At 44.9% G+C, this 19,563-nt stretch overlaps 1 protein-coding gene across 2 annotated transcripts; it reads right to left on the reverse strand.

The window, feature by feature from the left end:
• Positions 1-7,351: 7,351 nt before the first annotated feature.
• Positions 7,352-9,626, reverse strand: SFTPA1 (surfactant protein A1). Of its 2 annotated transcripts, none has more exons than XM_004432498.3 (4): positions 9,395-9,626; positions 9,014-9,133; positions 8,228-8,305; positions 7,352-7,728 (listed from the first exon to the last, which is right to left on the reverse strand). In XM_004432498.3, the coding sequence occupies exons 1-4, from the start codon at positions 9,624-9,626 to the stop codon at positions 7,352-7,354; spliced, it is 807 nt and encodes a 268-aa protein (XP_004432555.2). The 2 variants fall into 2 exon arrangements, with proteins under 2 accessions (XP_004432555.2, XP_087289062.1); XM_087432936.1 differs by having other exon boundaries at positions 9,014-9,073; positions 9,482-9,566.
• Between the last annotated feature and the right edge of the window lie 9,937 nt (positions 9,627-19,563).

Raw genomic sequence — 19,563 nt, forward strand, 5'->3', positions numbered from 1 at the left:
TCCAGATACCTGCCCAGCTCTGAGCCCCCATCCAGCTGTCAGATTCTCATCCAGCCGGCCCAGCCCCCATGGGCCTCTCCCTCTGCTCCTTTCTTTCCTCTAATTCTAATGTCCCTGGCCCTTGCTGCATAACTATTGCATCTGCTCTTGCCTACCCTGGCCAGTCAGCTCCCTTAACCCTTCTCTTCCTCCAGGACTCAGTGAGAAGTAGCGAGTTGGAAGGGAACTTTTTGGATCACATTTTTCTCTACCTTTCTTCTTTCTATCTTTCCTTTTTTTACCTCCCCTGATCATGCTGAAGGTCAAGGTCAGGGCTTCAACATGTTTCTGGCATACACACCTCACTTCCATTCTTCCCTTTGGCTGAAAAGACCACCCTTCAGTTTGCAGATGGTCGAGTGGATCCAGGAAGGACACAAATGCCCCAGGTCAGAGACAGAGGCCCTGAGTGGGCTTGACAACCCTACCAAAGCCCCTGCCTGGACCTCACCAGAATCAAGTTGAGTGGCCAGACTCTTGGCCCAGGCCCCCACCTCTGTCCTCCAGAAATGACTTACTAGGGCTCCCTCAGAGCACGGAGGCTGTGGCAGGGAAGCTGGTCTTCCAGCCCGGGCCTCTGGCAAATGCCTCACCACTATCAGGCCCAATTAGCCTGGTAACCAGGGACAGTGCCAGACTGGCCTTCAACCCCAGATAAATGAGCAACCATCCTTAGAACTGCTTTATGCTGGGCAGCTCCCCAGGGCAGTGGTGGGGTCTCCAACATAGCACTGGACAGCTTACTACTCTAATACCCTAAACTCCTCTTTCTACTGACCCCTCCCACACATCCATCTCTACAGCTCGGCAACTCAGATCCTCTAGAATCACAGATTATTGGGATAATTCCCTCCAGGTATTTTTTTCTAGAAGAGACACACATGGACATTCTACCAACAAACACACACTCATGCACACACAGGCATACACACATGCACAGGCACACCCCTCTGTATCAGTCGCTCTGACTAGTCCACCCCTCAATTTGTGTTTAGTTTACTCGGGGATGGGGGGCTGGAGAAGAGATTAAAGACGTACAATGCTGAGTCACCTCGTTCCTCCTTCTCATGCAGAACATTTATCCACTGTCTTTGTTGGGCATGTCACAGGGCTAGGCACAAGGGGAAGAGGTATTTGTAGATAACTTAAATTCAAAGCTGAATGTGGGCATTTGCATGAGCTGTTTCTGCCCAGAAAACTTCCCTCTATCATGGCATAATTGTTTGTTGTCATTCAGATTTCAGCTTAAATATTATCTCTGGAGAAAGGGCTTTCCCTAACCTAATTTAATTTTAAGTAGCCACTCTATCATGAAATTGTAATCCTCGTTTCAATTCTCTGCCTATAACTTATCTCTGTGTAAAATTGTCTTATCTGTTCGGTTGCATATTTATTGACACACCCCCCACTCCTGTAGAACAGGAACTTCATCAGAAAAGGGGTCTTGTTCGCGGCTGTTGTAGCCCCACCTAGAAGAGTGCCTGGAAACAGAGTCAATGGTCAATAAACATTTACAGAACGAATGAATCCTCCAGTATCATGCCCTCAAAGCAGCCCTCTTGACCTCTCTCCAGCTAGAGCTGTCATCAGCGTCCACTTTCTCCATGTTTTTGCTTTTCTAGGACAGGAGCTGTGTTTGATTCACCTCCTTGTCTCTAGGGTGTAGCCCGGGGCTGGGCACACAGGAAGGGTCCATTGAGAGAGGAGGAGAGAAAAGAGACCATGAGCAGGGGCAGATACCAGACCAGTCCATGGCTCCTCCACGCCTGGGTTTCCAGGAGAGTCCAGAGCCTGATTGAGTGGCCGTTTTCAAGTCCCTGACATGACCTTTGATTCCAAACTTTTCACTCTTTGAAACATTAAGCCTTACCAAACAACTCGAGAGGTTTGCTTTATCCCTGGTGGGGAGCAGGGAGCCAGGCCACTTCTCTTGGACTCTGCCTGGTGATTGGCGTTTTGGTTTTTCAAGGGTCATCACCCCATGTGTATGGATGCCCATGCCCTGTTTAGCAGTCCTCCCACGTTCCTGTTGTAGAGGAGCCTGCCAGGCACTAAGAGGGGGCCCATTGCAAAGAAGACCCCTCTCAGGGCTGTGTTTCCTGATGCCATTGACACAATTTTGAAGGGCCCATAGGCTCAGAGGACAAGGAATATTCAACCCATACAGTAAATGGACAGGCTTCCCAGAAAGGTGGAAATTTGAAACTGAGAGATTACATAAAGCCAGGATTCTATATGTGCTACAGACTTAGAGGAAGGGTGGCTTGGGAAGGAGGGGAGAGGATAAGGCAGGAGGAGGGAGAGATGTGCACTGTGAGCAAAGGGACAGTAAGAAAGCTTTGACTGGTGGGGAAAAAATACTCCCTTAAGGATGCATACCCGTAAGTCTGTCCTCTCATAGATCTCAGGCTTGAACGTATGTTATTATTATTATCTTGCTATGATTATTATTATCAAATTTTGCTATTTATGCCAAGATGAAAAATTGTTTTTCAAGTGTCCCAGCTCCTCAGAACCTTGTGCACCATGGGGACGTAAAAGCAATGGAGGACCTTACCCTTCTCTCGGGCTCCTCAGGATTTTCTCAGATGGAAATCCGGTAAATTTGAGTTCACTCTGTAAAAATTACCAAACACAGTAGGAAATAAGCAGAGTGAAAGCTGACTGATATAACAAGCCTCAAAAATAGTCCGCCAAGGACAGTCGACTCTATGCAACAGATAAATTGATATTTTTAAAAAGACAGTATAAATAAGGAATAATAAATGAGAAATAACTAAAAATTAAATAATAAAATTAGTGAATAAGGAAACAACTAGAGAGCTAATAATAATATAAATTATAACTGGTTCTTTGCAAAACAAAATAATAAATTTGACAAATATGACCATAGGAGTTTGGATTATTGTTCCTGATTTTTCACTTCTTCTTATCAGAGAATTATATATCCATGCCCTTTGCCATGGTACTTTGCAGAGCCTCCCACTAGAATATGTAGAGTAAACACCCCAGCCCCTTTGATATTTCGCTTGGCCATGTGACTATGAGCAGACAAGAAGGGAGCAGTAGCTTTAAATGTGCTTGCAGGTTTAACCTGGCCTCTTCTTGTTTTTCCCAATCATGGGGAAGAATATGTCCCTGGTAGCCACTTATATCAGAATAATGAAATGATGTGGAGCAGACATAAACCCAGCTGCAAGCCTGAAGTGAAAAATAGCTATTAAAGTCCAACCATGCGTTCGTGGTTAACAGCACAGTCTCTGGAATCTGACTTCCTGTATTCATAGTCCAGATCTACCATGAACTGTCTGCACGATCTTTGGCAAAACACTTTAACCTCTATGTGCCTCAATATTTTTATTTGTAAATGGGGGATAATAATAGCATCTACCTAATACGGTTAATGAGGACTACATGGGTTAATACAAGTATAGTGCCTGGCACATAGTAAGTGTGATGAAAGTATCCGCCATTAGACCAAACAGGGTGTATCCCAGGAACGCAAGGATGGTTCAACATCAAAAATTGAATTCCTGTGACTTATTAATTTAATGTGTAACAAATTTAAGAGTCTTAATGCAGATAGGTACAATCCTGAAGCTTGAAGCTCACCTTGTTCTCAAAACTAAACATGGTCTCAAAATTCTTCATACATATTCTTCCCAGACCCCTGCAATGCAAACTTTCTAGGGTTTATTTAAAACATAGTCCAAACAAATTATTACTCTCCTCCAGTTTTGTCATTACAAGCTCAGTTTCATCTCTGATTCGTCACCACCCTGGTCATAGAGCGGTGGGTTCTTGAAGTGAAGGGTGGGCAGTGGCCTTATCTCTTATTTCTTTCTGTGAGAGGGGAGAGGGGATAAAGAGAATGATGGTGCTAAGGGTGAAATACCTGTTCACAGGAAGAACCATGTGTCAATGGGGACTCTGCTGCTTCTCATCCCATCCTAACTGGTTGTTGGGTCCCTTTGTATGACCAATTACAAATGACAGCTCCTCTCAGGAACTCTGTAAGAGCCTCCAGCTGCATGCTCCCTACCCTCAACATCATATCAGTGGACATTTCAATTCTTAGTCTCTTGTTCTTCGAATCCTTATGTTCCAAGCAGCAACCTGCTCATGAGTAGGTTTAAAACCTAGCTAGCTTCCATGACATTGACATTCACACAGCCCCTGGGAAACTCCATCCAAGTGGTGGAAATCCACATTGCCCCAGAACACTCCTGTTCACAGTTCTATTTTCCCCCTCCTCCATCTCCCCATGCCTCAGCGTGATCAGGACTTTTGTTGGTTCAGTACTTCAGCAATTTTTTTTGTGTGTGAGGAAGATTGGCTTTGAGCTAACATCTGTGCTCATCTTCCTCTATTTTGTATATGGGACGCTGCCACACATGGCTTGATGACCAGTGCATTGGTCCCCGCCCGGGATTCAAACTTGTGAACCCCAGGCCACCGAAGTGGAGCGCACAAACTTAACCACTACGCCACCATGCCGGCCACGGCAATTTTTGAACAGGAGAGAATCCCCAATTCCTGCCTTAGGTGAGTTAATCAGAGAAGGTGAAGTAATTTGGGCATTCCTACTTGCAAGGATTAGGAGGAGGACAGTCCCCTCCCGCACTACACAGGGAGAGGAGAGGAAGAGATAATTTTCACTATGAGAGTACAAATGTCACCCAACGTGGGTCAGCCTCCTTTCCCTTCTTTAGTCTTCTTTATACTAGCTAAGGAAATGGGAATTACTAAGCCATTCATGCTGAACAGCCCCTCCTTGCAATTTCCATGGTGGGATCCCTGGGGCTTTCCTTCAACCCTAACAGATGAGGCACTTAGAGCCTCTTAGTCTCACCTGACGGCTCTAGAGGCTAGCTCCCAGGAATCGGAAATAATTCACACTGACAGCCTGTGATGTTAACAGAACAAAGGAAATGCCCTCAAAAAATATTCATGAGAAAATGAATCTCAGCAAACCACAAAAACAGAAGGAACTTCTTTGCCTTGATAAAATGTATCCATCAGAAACCTAAAACAAGCAATATTTTCCATGGTGAAATCTTGGAAGTGTTCCCATTATACATTCAGTGCCTCAAAAGAAATATCATTTATCATTGAGTGTCTCCAACAATATATAGGGGCTCTTAGCTCCTCTAAAAAGATAATAATGACATATAATAAATATAAATATCATAAGGAACAGGCAACACTTCTGTCATTTGTAAATAAAATTATATATTTATAAAATATAAGAGAATCAATTATATTAGAAAAATTAGGGGGAAAATGAGAATCCCAAAAGATGGTTAGATATAAGATCAACAAAAAATAAACCAATAGTTTCTTATAAGCTAGCAATAATTAATTTAAAATGTGATAAAAATAATATAGTAACAATAGCAAATAATACCATAAACTAAGTAAAAATAAACCTAACAAGAAATGAGAAGACATCAGTTTTCAGAGGCTTGGACTGTTCATCTATAAAATATGGAAAATATGCTTCTCCTTCTTGCTTTTTTGAGTTTGGGGGAAGACTCACTAATTTGTGTGCTGTGCTCTAAGCACATGTGGCAGGGTGACCAGATTAAAAATTAACATTCATGAAAGAATGAGAAATATTTCTGCTCATTCCTATCTGGTTTTGTGGGTTTTGATCCAGTGATTCTTCTTGCCCAGGAAAAGAAGTATATGCGATGGGGGAAAATGTTTGAAGATGTGAAGGTGGGAGAAGTAGGGACTCTTCTGGAGATGGGACATATATGTGGTTGTCTCCTCAAGAAAGCAGGGACATGGTCTGATTCCCACACAGCTCTGGGGTGTGGGGCCATGGTCCCTTTCCACACAGACCTGAGACTGAGGTGGCTCACAGAGGTCTAGGACATAGCCCTGAACACCTCCACCTTCAGGCTACAGAAAACATCCACGTGGCTGAGTGGGGAACGGAAGGCAAGACTCACCATCCACAAATGGACCATATGGACTTAGAGCAGGAGTTATCTTAATGCCAGCCACCAACACAGATGCCCATATGTTCTTTCAGATGTTTTCTGTAGTTCTCCATGTGCCCATACAAACTCAGGGTGGAGACAAGTTTGCCCCTCCCACCCAACAAAGAAAGCATAATCTGAGATTGAATTTTCCATTTTTCAGGTAAGTGGGGGCTCAGAGCCAGAGTTAATTTGATTTACAACAATACAGAAATGTGATGTATCTTAGAACCAAAACAATGATTTATGTTAACATATTCATGATTTATTACACTTAAATCATCTCTGTTCAGCGAGAGGGTGGGGTGGTTATGAGCATGAGCTTCAGGTCCAGGTGGATGGATTTGAATCTAGCCTCTGCCATGTGCTCCATGTAATAAAACTCAAAACATTTAACATCTCTTAAGTTTCAGTATCCTCATATAGAAAATGGGGGAAATAATGCTGGTCCCATGGCATTGTGTAAAAATTAAATAATATTTTATAAGATGTATTGGAAGTGCTTGTCAAGGTGCTTAGCATGTAGTATGTGCTCAATAGTCAGTAGTATGGTGAGTGGTGTGGAGATTTGTCCAACAGCAGGAAGTTTCTTGGGTTATGTCTGGGGTGGTGGGCGAGATCTTCCCTGGAGATGTAGGCTGGCTGCTTTTATGTCAGGGAGTTGAGTTGGTACCCCAAGACTCGAGGAATTGGATAATACATGACAATCACTAGGGTTGGGTTGGCCTCCACCATGCTGGAGCACCACCTGGCCTTCTGACCACATGGAGAGAATGACCAGGTGTGCTCCCAGAGGCCCCAGGCTGCCAGATAATCCCAAATGTGGCCTTACGTCCACACATTTGGAATTTCCCAGAAGTATGCCTGTCTCTATCATTATGCTTGATCAGAATTGCTAAATCTTGAGGCTGAGCAGGTGGTAGGCTGCAGAGAAAGAGTAGAGGGAGCCTGGAAGCAGGCACCCTCTGTGTGTGTGGAGGGTCCTTCCATCCCAGGACCTCATGTTGCCATCTATAAATGAAGGAATTGGACAAGAAGAATAAGAAGGAAGTATCCATCTCTCGCCAAAGGGCAAAGCTAGAGTGGCTGCCTAGAGTGCAGTGCTGAGAAAGGGCCCCAGGGGAGTGTCAGACTGATTAGTGATCATGTGGGAGGAGTCAGGGCCCACCCGGGGAGTGGAGTGGCTAAGAATGCCTCCAACTCTAATAGCCACAAAAAAATTTTGTTGAAAAGGAGTTACAGCATCTCATAGATAAGGTGGATCCTCAGGATGGAGGCTGAAAGGCAAGGCAGGACCCTATCTATCCTGTGGCCTCAGTGCCTGCTCAAAACTCGCAGATGGCCAGTCGGTACTGCAGGCAGCTCTTGTCATTCCACTGCCCATCTGTGTACATCTCCACACACTTCTCTTTGCCACGACCCCTGGGTTCCCCTGAGTACCAGTTGGTGTAATTCACAGGAGCCCCATCCAAGTAGTAGAAGTCTCCAGGGGTGGGGCCCTCTTCCAGGCCCAGGTAGGCATAAGTATTGTGCTTCTTCACAATGCTTGCAATGGCCTCATTCTCCTCTGGATTCCTCGGGACAGCAATGCGGCCGCCAACTCTGGCACATGACTCTCTGATGGCATCAAAATCAACCGACTGCCCACTGGTGGAGAAGACCTTCTCTCCCACTGCCAGCATGGACCCCTGCAGACTGAGGACTGAGAGCACAGGAATCCGGGTCAGGCCACTGACTTCTTTGTCTCTGAGTCCTTTTCCCTCACTTGGGCTCTCTACTTTATGCTTTCTCCAATCTCTTCATCTCTGCCTCTCTCTCTGTCTTCCCTCCCTCTTCCAAACCTAGTCTTTCTAAATTCCCCTCTATGCTCTCACCATTCTATTCACTCATTCATTCATTTATCCATTGAACAATTACTTATTGCCTGTCTATTATGTGCCAGAAACTGTGCAATTTCCTGATATTCAATAGAAAACATGATAGGCAGAGAACTTTCTTCCCCAGGACACAGCGAGCTAATCCATGTCTACTTCTGCCTCCTCTGGGCCGTTCCAGAACATCAGAAATACGAAGCATCATTCTTTTCCCCAAAACCTGCATGTCCACAACTGTTTATCAAGCAGTTCTGGAGCCTGGTGCTGAGGATGAGGGGAACTTATGGCAGACCCCCTACCCTATAAGGCCTCAAGGGGTTCCCTTACCGCCCATCAACTGCAGGATCTGATGTCTGAAGTCGTGGAGTGTGGTTTGGAGCTCCTCATCTAGATAAGCTGGAAGTCCTGTAGACAGACCCCCACCCAGGATGAAGGGCAAGCCAACAAAGACCCTTGCTGCCAAGCAGGTGTTATGCCAGCTGCCAGCCTGTCCATGCCCACTGCCCAGGCCCCAAGTTATAGGGGTCCGTGACACTCAGACACACTTGTCCTTTAATGCAGCCCTGCACTTGCTGAGCCCCCTCCCTGCTCTTCTTTCCTGCCACATCCTTTAATGGCTCTGTCTGCCCACTTGTGTGGGCTTGTGTGGGCTTGTGTGATTTATGGGCAGGGCCCCCTCTGCCACCCTCCACCAAGGGCAAACGTGGTTCCATCTACACTCTCCTGATGGATCTTGATTACTACTCAGAACTTCAGGGTTCCCCTCTGTGGGGGGGAGGGGGCTCCCAATCATACCATCTGCCTGGGTCCTTGGTCTGTATAACCCCACACTCCTCAGAATGCCCCCAGTGCCTTAACCCTAGGAAGTGCCTCCCCTGCCTCCCAGTGCTGTCCCATTTGCCACACCTGACACCCTGTGTCTCCCCATCAGCAGTTGTGATGCATGGAGCACTTCTAACACCTGTCAGTCCCTGCCTTGTGGCCTCCTACCCAGATCCAGATGTCTCTCCTCAACCTCATATGCTCTTATTTAGGTTGAGCAATATGCCCTTTGGGGGCCTCCACAGGCACTGTGCCCATGCTGCCACTGCCCACTTGCCCCACCCTGCTCACCTGGAGGGCCCCTCTCGCCAGGCTCTCCCTTGTCTCCACGCTCTCCAGCGGCACCAGGGGCTCCAATTGGCCCATCACGGCCAGGGGGGCCTGGCATTCCTCCAGGGGGGCCCATGGGGCCTGCAGAGAGAGGGGGACATGGATGTATGGTACCTATCACCCACAACTGAGTTGGAGCTGATATGACTGGACCTCCATGATCAGCCAGGCTGACTTACCCGTCACTCCATGGGTACTTTGAGGAAGGACCCTCCAGGGCTGCTCCAGTCTAAGGGCCCCAAGAAACTTCCACCACATCCCACCATCTAGCTGACCCTTGGACCCAGCCCAGAGCCCTGCAGAGACAGGCCTTCTGAAAGATCACTGACCCTTATCCAGTACCTGGAGGTCCAGGGTCTCCTTTGATACCATCTCGCCCATCCCGGCCAGGCAGGCCATGGGATCCCGGAGTTCCAGGAATGCCAGGGCTTCCAGCACAAACTTCCTTCACATCACACTTGATGCCAGAAACTGCCAGCAATATGAGGGTGAGGGCCAAATAGCACAGCAGCATGGCTCCTGCCCCAGCTGCTCCTCCTACAGAAAGGAAGGGCCGTTGGCCCATCTGAAGCATTTGCCAAGGTCTCCCCTAGCTGTACGTTGTCAAGACTCAGGCGTATGGCAGATCCTGAGGGCCAGGAGGGCAGGGACAGAGAGGAGCTCCGGGAAGACCCAAACTATTTCTGGAAACTCCCAGCATCATCTGGTATCTAACATGGTCTCACTCCCCATCACTCTGGCTTGAGGTGGTATAGCACCTGGGCAGGGGAGGAGTAGAGGAAAGAACTCTGGAGAGTCAGAGGACCCAGGTTCTAACAGAGTCTCTGTTCATACCTCTCTGTGTGACGTGGGGAACTCACTTCACCTCTCTTGACTTCAGCTGAAACTTCTGTGCTCTTTTATTTTTTTTTGTGAGGAAGATCAGCCCTGAGCTAACATCTGCCAATCCTTCTCTTTTTGCTGAGGAAGACTGGCCCTGGACTCACATCCATGCCCATCTTCTTCCACTTTATATGGGACGCCACCACAGCATGGCCTGACAAGCGGTGCATCGGTGCGCACCGGGATCCGAACCCGGGTCACCAGCAGAAGAGCACTCGTACTTAACCACTACGCCACCGGGCCAGCCCCTTCTGTGCTCTTGAGACAATATGATTTGTCCTTGATAGGTTGTTGGGAGGAAGGATGTGGTCACTCACTCACTCTGTCCCTCACACCCTCAACTACTCTCTAAGGATTCATGTCCCTGAGGATGAACTAAGATGACCAGGGCCCACAGCTTGGCCACCCCAAGGTGGTCACCCACTTTTCCCCTCGCCCCTGCTGGGGTGTCCCCTTCTCCTTGACGGGCTGTTCTCTGCCCGCTGGCAGGCCCTGCCTAGTCCCTGTTGGGAAAGGGCCTGGCCAAGGAGCACAGCAACGTATGAAGATATTTGCAAGCCCATCTTCCGCACCCATAGTTATGATTCTGTGAAACAACTCCCACTAGTGCATGGGGAGGCCCCCTCCTTCCCAGTCTGGCCCTTAGTTAAGCCTGTGACTGCTGGGCTGGTTCTCACTGCCTGCAGCCCATGTCCTGGGGAAGCCCTCGGGGATGGGGCTAAACTCACCCAAACAAACAGAGCCCAGGTGGATCTCTGCCTCCAGGTCAGAGTGCAGAGATGGACAGCACCATTTATATGGACGTAGGCTACCAGGCTTCCTCTCCATACCGTAGAGCCTCCCATCACAAGGGCCTCTACTCCAGGGAGGGCCAGGCCGGAAAAACCATCTTGTTTACACAGCACACTTCCTAACAGAGCACTCACACTGGAGGGGCACTTAGGAAACCTGCTAAAGAGAAACTTCAGGTCTGTAAGAAGGGAACTTTCCCCTGGGCTGGAGGTCCCCCACTCTCCCCCCAACAGCTTCCCAAACAGCAAAGGATGAGAGCACTTACAGAACCCAATGGGGGCACGTGGCAAAGGGAACCCTCTCCCTCCCATGCCTCAACCCCCCAGTCCTGGCTGATGACACATTCTCAGTCCCAGGATTACCATCCCCAAACGCCCACCAGCAGGAGAGAACATACCAGGGCTGGACTCCTTTCTGGAGGAGCAAAGAGACAGATCAGTGACATAAGGAGTGTCTCCATGTGACTCCTTCCGTGCGGCCATTCCGGCTCCGGAGCCTCTTTAGCTCTTGGAAGGGTCCATGTGGTTCCAGGCAGTGCAGCAGCCCTGGCTCAAGCTGAGGGTAGTCAGGTCGAGGTGGAACAAACTGTCTGTTGTGGGACAAGCCTCACCACTGAGCCCCCCAGGCCGCCCAGCTGCTGCTCTGGAGCCTGCAGCTGAGTTGGTGGGCCCATGGTTCAGAGTCACAGGGAAAACCACTGCATGTTCCCCTTTCCTCTGCCCTGGCAGGCTCAGCTGTGGGGAGACAGGACAGTGCCTGGAAGGTCACAGGAGAGCAGCAGTTTCTGGCATTGGCTGTGGGTGACATCTGACAACCTGCAATGGCGATTTCTTTAAGTAGTAGAATGCTATGTGAAGCTGATTTGATGAGATTTCCTACTCAAGCCACTTGATTGGGAGGGGATCTCTAACTGTAGGGATGGTAACAATGGGGAATCAAGACAAGAAAAAATCACCAGGCTTACCACTTGCAAGTGGTTTGAAAAATCTTGAGATCCTCAGAGAGAGTGGGAGCTCGGTAATGGAACCCACTCTTGGAGCAGGAGGCCAGTCGAGCCTATTGGGAGCGCTGAGTGCTTTCAGCTGCCCTACTGCTGCCTGCCACATGCCCCAGTGTGGGTGTTGGGCCAGGCACGGGATAGGAGAGCCAGGGCCAGTCCAGAACTGGGTAGGTGGGGGAGCAGCTCCATCAAGAGGACCTGAAATCAGCTTGGGGAGGGAGAGTTGTTCTGCAGGTGAAGGAACAGGACAGACGTCTTCTTGGGTAGATTTTGAAGGGTCTAGGGGAGGCAGCTGGGATGTCCAGGGCCATGTGGTTGGTGGGGAGGATGTAGATTTAGGAATCAGACACACCTGAGTTGCAATTTGAAATTTTTGCCACTTATTATCCATGTGGCCTTGGTCAGGTTATATAACTTTTTAAGCCACAGTTTTCTTCTGTTAATTATTATTTTGAAGCAATAGCAAACTTATAGCAAAGCTGCAGGTACAGTACAAATGTTTTTCTGAACCTACGACAGTAGGTTGCCAACATGGCACTCTATCACTCTGACACTTTTAATTTATATTTCATACAAAGATGTTTTCCTCTACAACCACAACATAATCATCAAAATCAAGAAATTAACACTGATTCAGATATTATTTTTATTAAAAAGTGATAGAATATTATGGAGTATTTTATTTAATCATTTAAGTCACTCATGTAGCTTAATGCCAATATATAAAAATGTGTCATATAAAATTCTAATAAAATGACTAATCTAATTAGCTGCCTGGCCTTACCTCCTTCTCCATCCTGTGTCCCACTGCTCTTCCTTCTGCCACCTCTAAAAGAGAACGCTCCCAGTTCCCAGAACTCAGCTGATTGTTATGTCTCTCTTTCTTTTTTGATTGATTTTGTTCTTGTCTGGAATGTTCTTACTGCCTTTTCTGCCACGCACAAACACAAAAAAAATAGTGAGGGAAGGTGGGAGAGAGAGGGAGGGAGGGAGAGAGAGAGTGAGAAAGAGAAATTATGAAGGGAAAAGAAGGAAAGAAATTAGCATTGATACAATAACTTGAAATAATCTTCAAGCCCCATAGAAAATTTGCCAAATGCCCCAATAATGTCAGTTATAGAGAAAGGAGCCAGTTTAGAATCACATGTGCCATTGCATTGTCGTGTCTCTTTAGTCTCCTTAAATCTGAAACAGTTCCTAAGTCTCCCTTAACTTTTGTGACCATAACACTTTTTGGAGACGTCAGGGTTAGTTATTGTGAAGAATGTCTCTCAGTTTGGGTTTTCCTGATGCATTGCTTCGTGACTAGATTCAGGTTCTGCAACTCTGGCAGGAATGTCATAGAAATGACGCCTTGTTCTCATCACATTTAGCAGGTGGCACACAATTTCGATTTATCTCAATTATGGTGATGTTCACTTTGGTCATTTGATTGGGACGGTTTGTGCCGGACTTCCCCGCCACAAAGTTACCTCTTTTTCTCTTTTTAACTAATAATTCTTTTGTGGGGAAGTACTTGAGTACTGTGTAAAGATCTCATTGCTCCACAAACTTTCTCTTTGTATTTCATTTATTTATTCATATCAGTATGGATTCACGCCGGAGGCACACCAAACACAGGCCAGAGGGAGGAGGATGGGAGAGGCTGTCCCCTCAGGATGCAGGTAATAAGGGGGTGCATTATCTGTAGATAATTTTAAAATGACACTATCTGTAGAGCATTTATTAGCACATGGCACAGCAACTCTTAGTGATGTCATCAATAAAATAATCCTTCCCCTAAAATATCATTTGTCTCTCTTAGCTCTAGCACCCCATTCCGGGCCAGTGCCCTGTGAGGACATCCTCTCCACACTGCCCAGGCTCAAGCAGCCCACACCAAGGCACCTCACTGTAGGCAATCTCCCTCTACCCAGTGCCCGCCTCCTAGTGGCAGGACACCCTCCCATGCAGACACCTTCCTCACTGTGACTGAAACCAAAAAGAAAACACTTTCATAAAGTAAGACTGAAGAAGTGCAAAGTGGAGGTCATGCACTCACCTGAGGATGGGCATGGACATCTATGCAGATTTAAGACCCCCATCTTAGCTGCTCAGAAAACTCCTTGCCTTCCCCACTCTCCAACTGCCCTGGGTTCTAGCTGAGTAGGGAGTCTGTATGTGGCTGCCTTGAGCTCTCATTTTGGATCATCACAACAATGCTATGAGGCATGCAGAAAGTAAATCCTCATTTGAGAATTAAGTCAACTGAGGCTGAGAGAGGTTGCATAAATTGCCTGCCTCACCCACAGGACTATTACCCAGGTCTCCTCCAATCCACTTTAAATCCTCTGCCATAACATTCTCACAGTCACCCTTCATTCTACTTGTACCTAAAGACAAAGAGCTAAACAAGTTAATTGACTGATTACATATAGGTCACGGTCTAATCTCAGGAATCTAGGGATCTCAGCTCAACAACATGAAGGAAAAGAGAATTAACACCGTTATTCCCTGACGCTGTCAACACATTAAGTAAATATCACAGACACGCACATTACATTGGTGCCTCTCCAATAAATGTCATTTCATTAAAAAATAATACATAATAAGTAAATCTATTTCTATTACCTAAAAATGACAATTTGTTTAAAAATTTACATTACTTGTTTTTCTTTAAATTTTTACCAACACAGCCTTCTCATATTTCTCTCTACCCTTAGCATCTTCAATACTATCCTGTGTGCCTTCCAAACTACAGAGAAGTACATCATATTTTACACTTTTTTTTACCTCTATTGAAATATAATTGACATATAACATTGTGTAAGTTTAAGGTGTACAACGTGTTGAGCTGATACATTTATATATTGTGAAATGATTACCACAGTAATGTTAGTTAACACCTCCATCACCTCACATAATTACCGTTTCTTTTTGTGGTGAAAACATTTTAGATCTACTCTCTTAGCAATTTTCAAGTATATTATGCAGTATTCTTAACTATAATCACCATGCTGTACATTAGATCCCCAGAACTTATTTATCTTATAAATGGAAGTTTGTACCATTTGACCAATATCTCCCCATTTCCGCCATCCCCCAGCCTCTGCTAACCACCACTCTACTCTGTTTCTATGAATTCAGGGTTCTTTAGATTCCACATGTAAGTGAGATCACACTATTTGTCTTTCTCTCTCTTACTTATTTCACTTAGCATAATGCCCTCAAAGTCCATCCACATTGTTGCAAATGGCAGGATTTCCTTTTTTTCTCATGGCTGAATAATATTTCATTGTAGATATATACCACATCTTCTTTATCTATTCATCCGTAGACAGACACTTAGGTTGTTCCCACATTTTGGCTATCATGAATAATGCTGCAATGAACACGGGGGTGGAGATGTCTGTTTGAGTTCCGCATTGTTTCACGTACCTGTTGGCCATTTGTATGTCTTCTTTGGAAAAATGTCTGTCAGTTCCTTTGCCCATTTTTTAATCAAATTGTTGCGGTTTTGGTTATTGAGTGGTATGAGTTCCTTGTATATTTTGAATATTAATCTCTCATCAGATATATAATTTGTAAATATTTTCTCGCATTCGGTAGGCTGCCTTTTAATTTTGATGATTGTTTCTTTTGCTGTGCAGAAGCTTTTTAGTTTGATGTAGTCCCACTTGTTGATTTTTGCTTTGTTGCTTTGTAGTGTAGTTTGAAATCAGGAAGTGTGGTGCCTCCAGCTCTGTTCTCCTTTTTCATGACTACTTTGGCTATTCAGGGTCTTTTGTGTTCCATGCAAATATTAGGATTTTTTTTCCTATTTCTTTGAAAAATGCCATTGAAATTTGGATATGGGTTGCAGTGAATCTGTGGATTGCTTTGGGTGGTATGGACATTTTAACAATATTAATTCTTCTGATCAATAAATGCAGGATATCGTTCCATTTATTTGTGTCTTCTTAAATTATTTCATCAAAGTCTTATAGTCTTCAGTGTGCAGATCTTTCACTTCCTTGGTTGGATTTATTCCTAGGTATTTTATTCTTTTTGATGCAACGGTAAATGAGATTGTTTTCTTTATTCTTTATTTCTCTTTCTGATAGTTCGTTATTAGTGTATAGAAATGCAACAGATTTTTGTATATTGATTTTGTATCCTGCAACTTTACTGAATTTTTCTATTAGTTCTAACAGTTTTTTGGTGAAGTCCTCAGAGTTTTCCATATATAATATCATGTCATTTGCAAATAGTGACAGTTTTACTTCTTCCTTTTTTATTTGGATGCCTTTTATGTCTTTTCCGTGCCTAATTGCTCTTCTCTGGCTAGGACTTCCAGAACTATGTTGAATAAAAGTAGTGAGAGTGGGCATCCTTGTCTTGTTCTTGATCTTAGAGGAAAAGCTTTTAGCGTTTCACCATTGAGTATGACGTTAACTGTGGGCTTGTCATATATGACCTTTACAATGTTGATGTACTTCCCTTCTATACCCACTTTGTTGAGTACCCACTTTTTGTTTTTTATATAAATGGATGTTGAATTGCTGGAATTTTGATAAGAATTGTGTTAAACCTATATATCAACTTGGAGAGAAATGCCATATTTATGATGTTGAGTTTTCTAGTCCATGAACACAGTACATCTCTCCAGGTGTTTGGTTCTTCTTGCATATGTGTATATGTTTTTTTTTTAATTTTTTGTTTATTGCAGTAACATTGGCTTATAACATTGTATAAATTTCAGGTGTACATCATTATACTTCTATTTCTGCATAGATTACATCATGTTCACCACCCAAATACTAATTACAACCCATCACCACACACTTGTGCCGAATTACCACTTTCCTCCTCCTCCCTCCCCACTTCCCCTCTGGTTTACTTAACTATTTTATTTTAAAACTGATTGTAAATGGCATTGTATTTTTTATTTGTTGTTCCTGTGTTCATTGCAATTATATAGAAATACAACTGATTTTTAATGTTGTCTTGTATCCTCTGATCTGGCTGAACCCACTTATTATTTCTAGGAGTTTTGTAATCTCTTTGGCATTTTCTACATAAAGGATCATGTCATCTGCAAATAGGAACGGTTTTATTTCTTCCTATCCAATCCGTATGCTTCTTATTTCCTTTTCTTGCATTATAGCACTGCTGGAACTTCCAACACTATATTGAATATTAGTGGTGAAAGCAGATATCCTTCTTCTTTTCACTCTTATGGGGGAAAACATTCAGTCCTTCACCATTAAGTATAACCTTAGGTGTAGGGTTATTTTAGATGCTCCGTATCAAGTTTAGGAAATTCCCCTCTATCCCTATTTTTCTGAGAGTTTTTATAGTCAGTGGAAGTTGAATTTTGTCAAGTAATTTTTCCACATTGATTGATATAATCATGTAATTTTTCTTCTTTAGCTTGCTAATATGGTGGATTACATCAATTGATTTTTAAATATTGAAGCAGCCTTGCATCCCTGGAATAAAACCTAGGGTTGTCAAGAGTTTTTGTCTATAAGGAATATTTGTCTGTAGTTTTCTTATTTTTGTACTGACTTTGTATGCTTCTGGTAACAGGATAATACTAGTTTCATAAAATGTGTTCTTTACTCTTATTTTTTGGAAGAGATTGTGTAGAATTGGTGCAAATTCTTCTTTGAATGTGTGGTAGAATTGTCCAATGAAATCATCTAAACTTGGAAATTTCTTTTGGGGAGTTTTAAAATTATGAATTCAATTCCATTCAGTTATAGGGCTATTCAGATTAACTATTTCATATTTGGTGAGTTGTGGTAGCGTGTGTTTTTGAAGAATTGGTCTATTTCATCTACATTGTCAAATTTATGTATATAGAATTATTTATAGTATTTCCTCTTTATCCTTTTGATGTCTGCAGGGTCTACAGTGACATCCCCTGTTTCATTCCTGATATTGGCAACTTGTTGAGCTTTATTGAGGTACAACTGACAATTAAAAACTATATCTATTTAAGGTGTACAACTTGATGATCTGATATATATATATCTCATATATATATACACATTGTGAAATAATCATCAAAATCAAGTTAAACATATCCATCACTTCACATAGTTACCTTTTTTATGTGATGAGAACACTTAAGATCTACCCTCTTAGCAAATTTCAAGTGTACAATGCAGTGTTGTTAACTAAAGTCACATTGTTGCACATTAGATCTCCAGAACTAATTCATCTTATATAATTGAAACTTTGCACCCTTGACTAACATCTCCCATTTCCCCCTCCCCCCAGCCCCTGGCAACCATCATTCCACTCTCTACTTCCATAAGTTTGACTATTTTTGATTCCACCTATAAGTGAGATCATGCAGTATTTGTCTTTCTGCATCTGGCTTATTTCAGTTAAAGTAACGTCCACTTCCTCTTTGCTCTCCCCTCTCTGGAACTCAGTTTCCATGTGTGTACACAGGGCCCCCAGTTCTCTTTGTGCAGAGCCCCATAGAGCTTAGTTTTGGTTCATAGGATGACTACCTCCCTCCCACCCACTCCACCAATCCAGCAAGGAGCCAATGGGTTTCCTTCAGGAGGTGTACACTCTGCTGGAGAAAATCATCTGAAATCTCCTCAGAGCTAAAGCTTTACATCCTCAGAAACACCAAATTTTGGCTTTTGCTCTCTCACTCACTCACTCATTCATTCATTCTATAAACACACGTGGAGCATGCAGCACTTACTCTGTTTAGGACCTTGCTCTGGGGTTTAGGTGGGGTGTGCTGGTGTGATTATTGTGGGGTTGGAGGGGGGCATAAGACTGTTTCAGAGTCTGGGATTGCATGGAGGTGTGGCAGATATTTTGAGATTGCCTTTTTTCTCATGGCTGAATAATGTTCCATTGTACATATATATATATATATATATATATATATATATATATATATACACACACACACACACACCAGATCTCCTTGATCCTCAGTTTCCAGTGGGCCAGGCAGGGAGTATCCAGAGCTGTGACCTACCCTTCAGCCTCCCATGGAGCTTTTGGAATTTGACATGGTGACTCTTCTCTGCCCCAGGTCAGCAGGGGGAATGAGGCTGCCCTGCCCTATGGAAGGTCTTCCTAGGCCAAGCTCCTGGGTCCTGCCTGCAGCCTGATCCCTGGGTTCCAGAGGGGCTGGGAACAGAATGCCAGGAGTGTCTGGCACTTACAGAAAAAACTATAGAGGGTAGTGGGTGATGGGAATGGTGGGTGTGGACTGTGCTCTCTAGGGCCTGGGGGCTTTGCCTAAGGGAGGTTCTCTGAGAGCCCCACCCGGCTCCACACTGGCTGTGACCAGGGAGCAGCATCCTGGGTCCGGGCTGCCTGGCTGGCAGAGGTTCCATCCTCAGAGTTTGGCTTATTGTGCATACGTGGCCAGCTGTCCCCTGGCATTGGCTTTAACACAGTCAGGGTTTAGGGGAGGGAAAACATCTCCTGTAGGAGCCCCAGAGCCTGTCATGCCTGAGAAGCAGATGTGGGCAGGGAGGAGCCCAGGGACCAAAAACCTTCCTTGGCAGTGCCAGCTAAGAGGCTCAGGGGTCCCCAGACACCAGGTAGGTGGGACTTCCCTTCTCCACTCAGAGATGCACCAGTTCTCTGGAGGGTTCCCTGGGTAAGGAGCTCCTAGTTCAAATCCAAGCCTCTCCCCAGATTTATGTGTTCCTTTCAGAGGCCTTGGAAGGGATCCAGAAGAACCTTCACTCAATCTTCAATGTCAGCTCTACATTCTCTCCTCCAGGAAGCCAGTGCTGACTCCAGAGCAAAGCGAGTGGCCCTGCCCGGCTCCCTGTGCTCTGAGTCCACTGTTGGGAGCAGCAGCCTCTGAGCCACCTACTACCGTCTC

Source organism: Ceratotherium simum, chromosome 6 (assembly GCF_057802395.1).
Source record: "Ceratotherium simum simum isolate JZ-2026a chromosome 6, ASM5780239v1, whole genome shotgun sequence".
Taxonomy (NCBI): Eukaryota; Metazoa; Chordata; class Mammalia; order Perissodactyla; family Rhinocerotidae; genus Ceratotherium; species Ceratotherium simum.

What these genes read in the sequence shown, in the direction of transcription:
- SFTPA1 (XM_004432498.3), bottom strand. Translation starts at nt 9,626, where the DNA reads ATGCTTCAGATGGGCCAACGGCCCTTCCTTTCTGTAGGAGGAGCAGCT. An exon ending in AGGAGACCCTGGACCTCCAG is followed by an intron (nt 9,134 to 9,394) that starts GTACTGGATAAG and finishes CTCTCTCTGCAG; the next exon opens with GCCCCATGGGCCCCCCTGGA. An exon ending in TGGCGAGAGGGGCCCTCCAG is followed by an intron (nt 8,306 to 9,013) that starts GTGAGCAGGGTG and finishes GTCTGTCTACAG; the next exon opens with GACTTCCAGCTTATCTAGAT.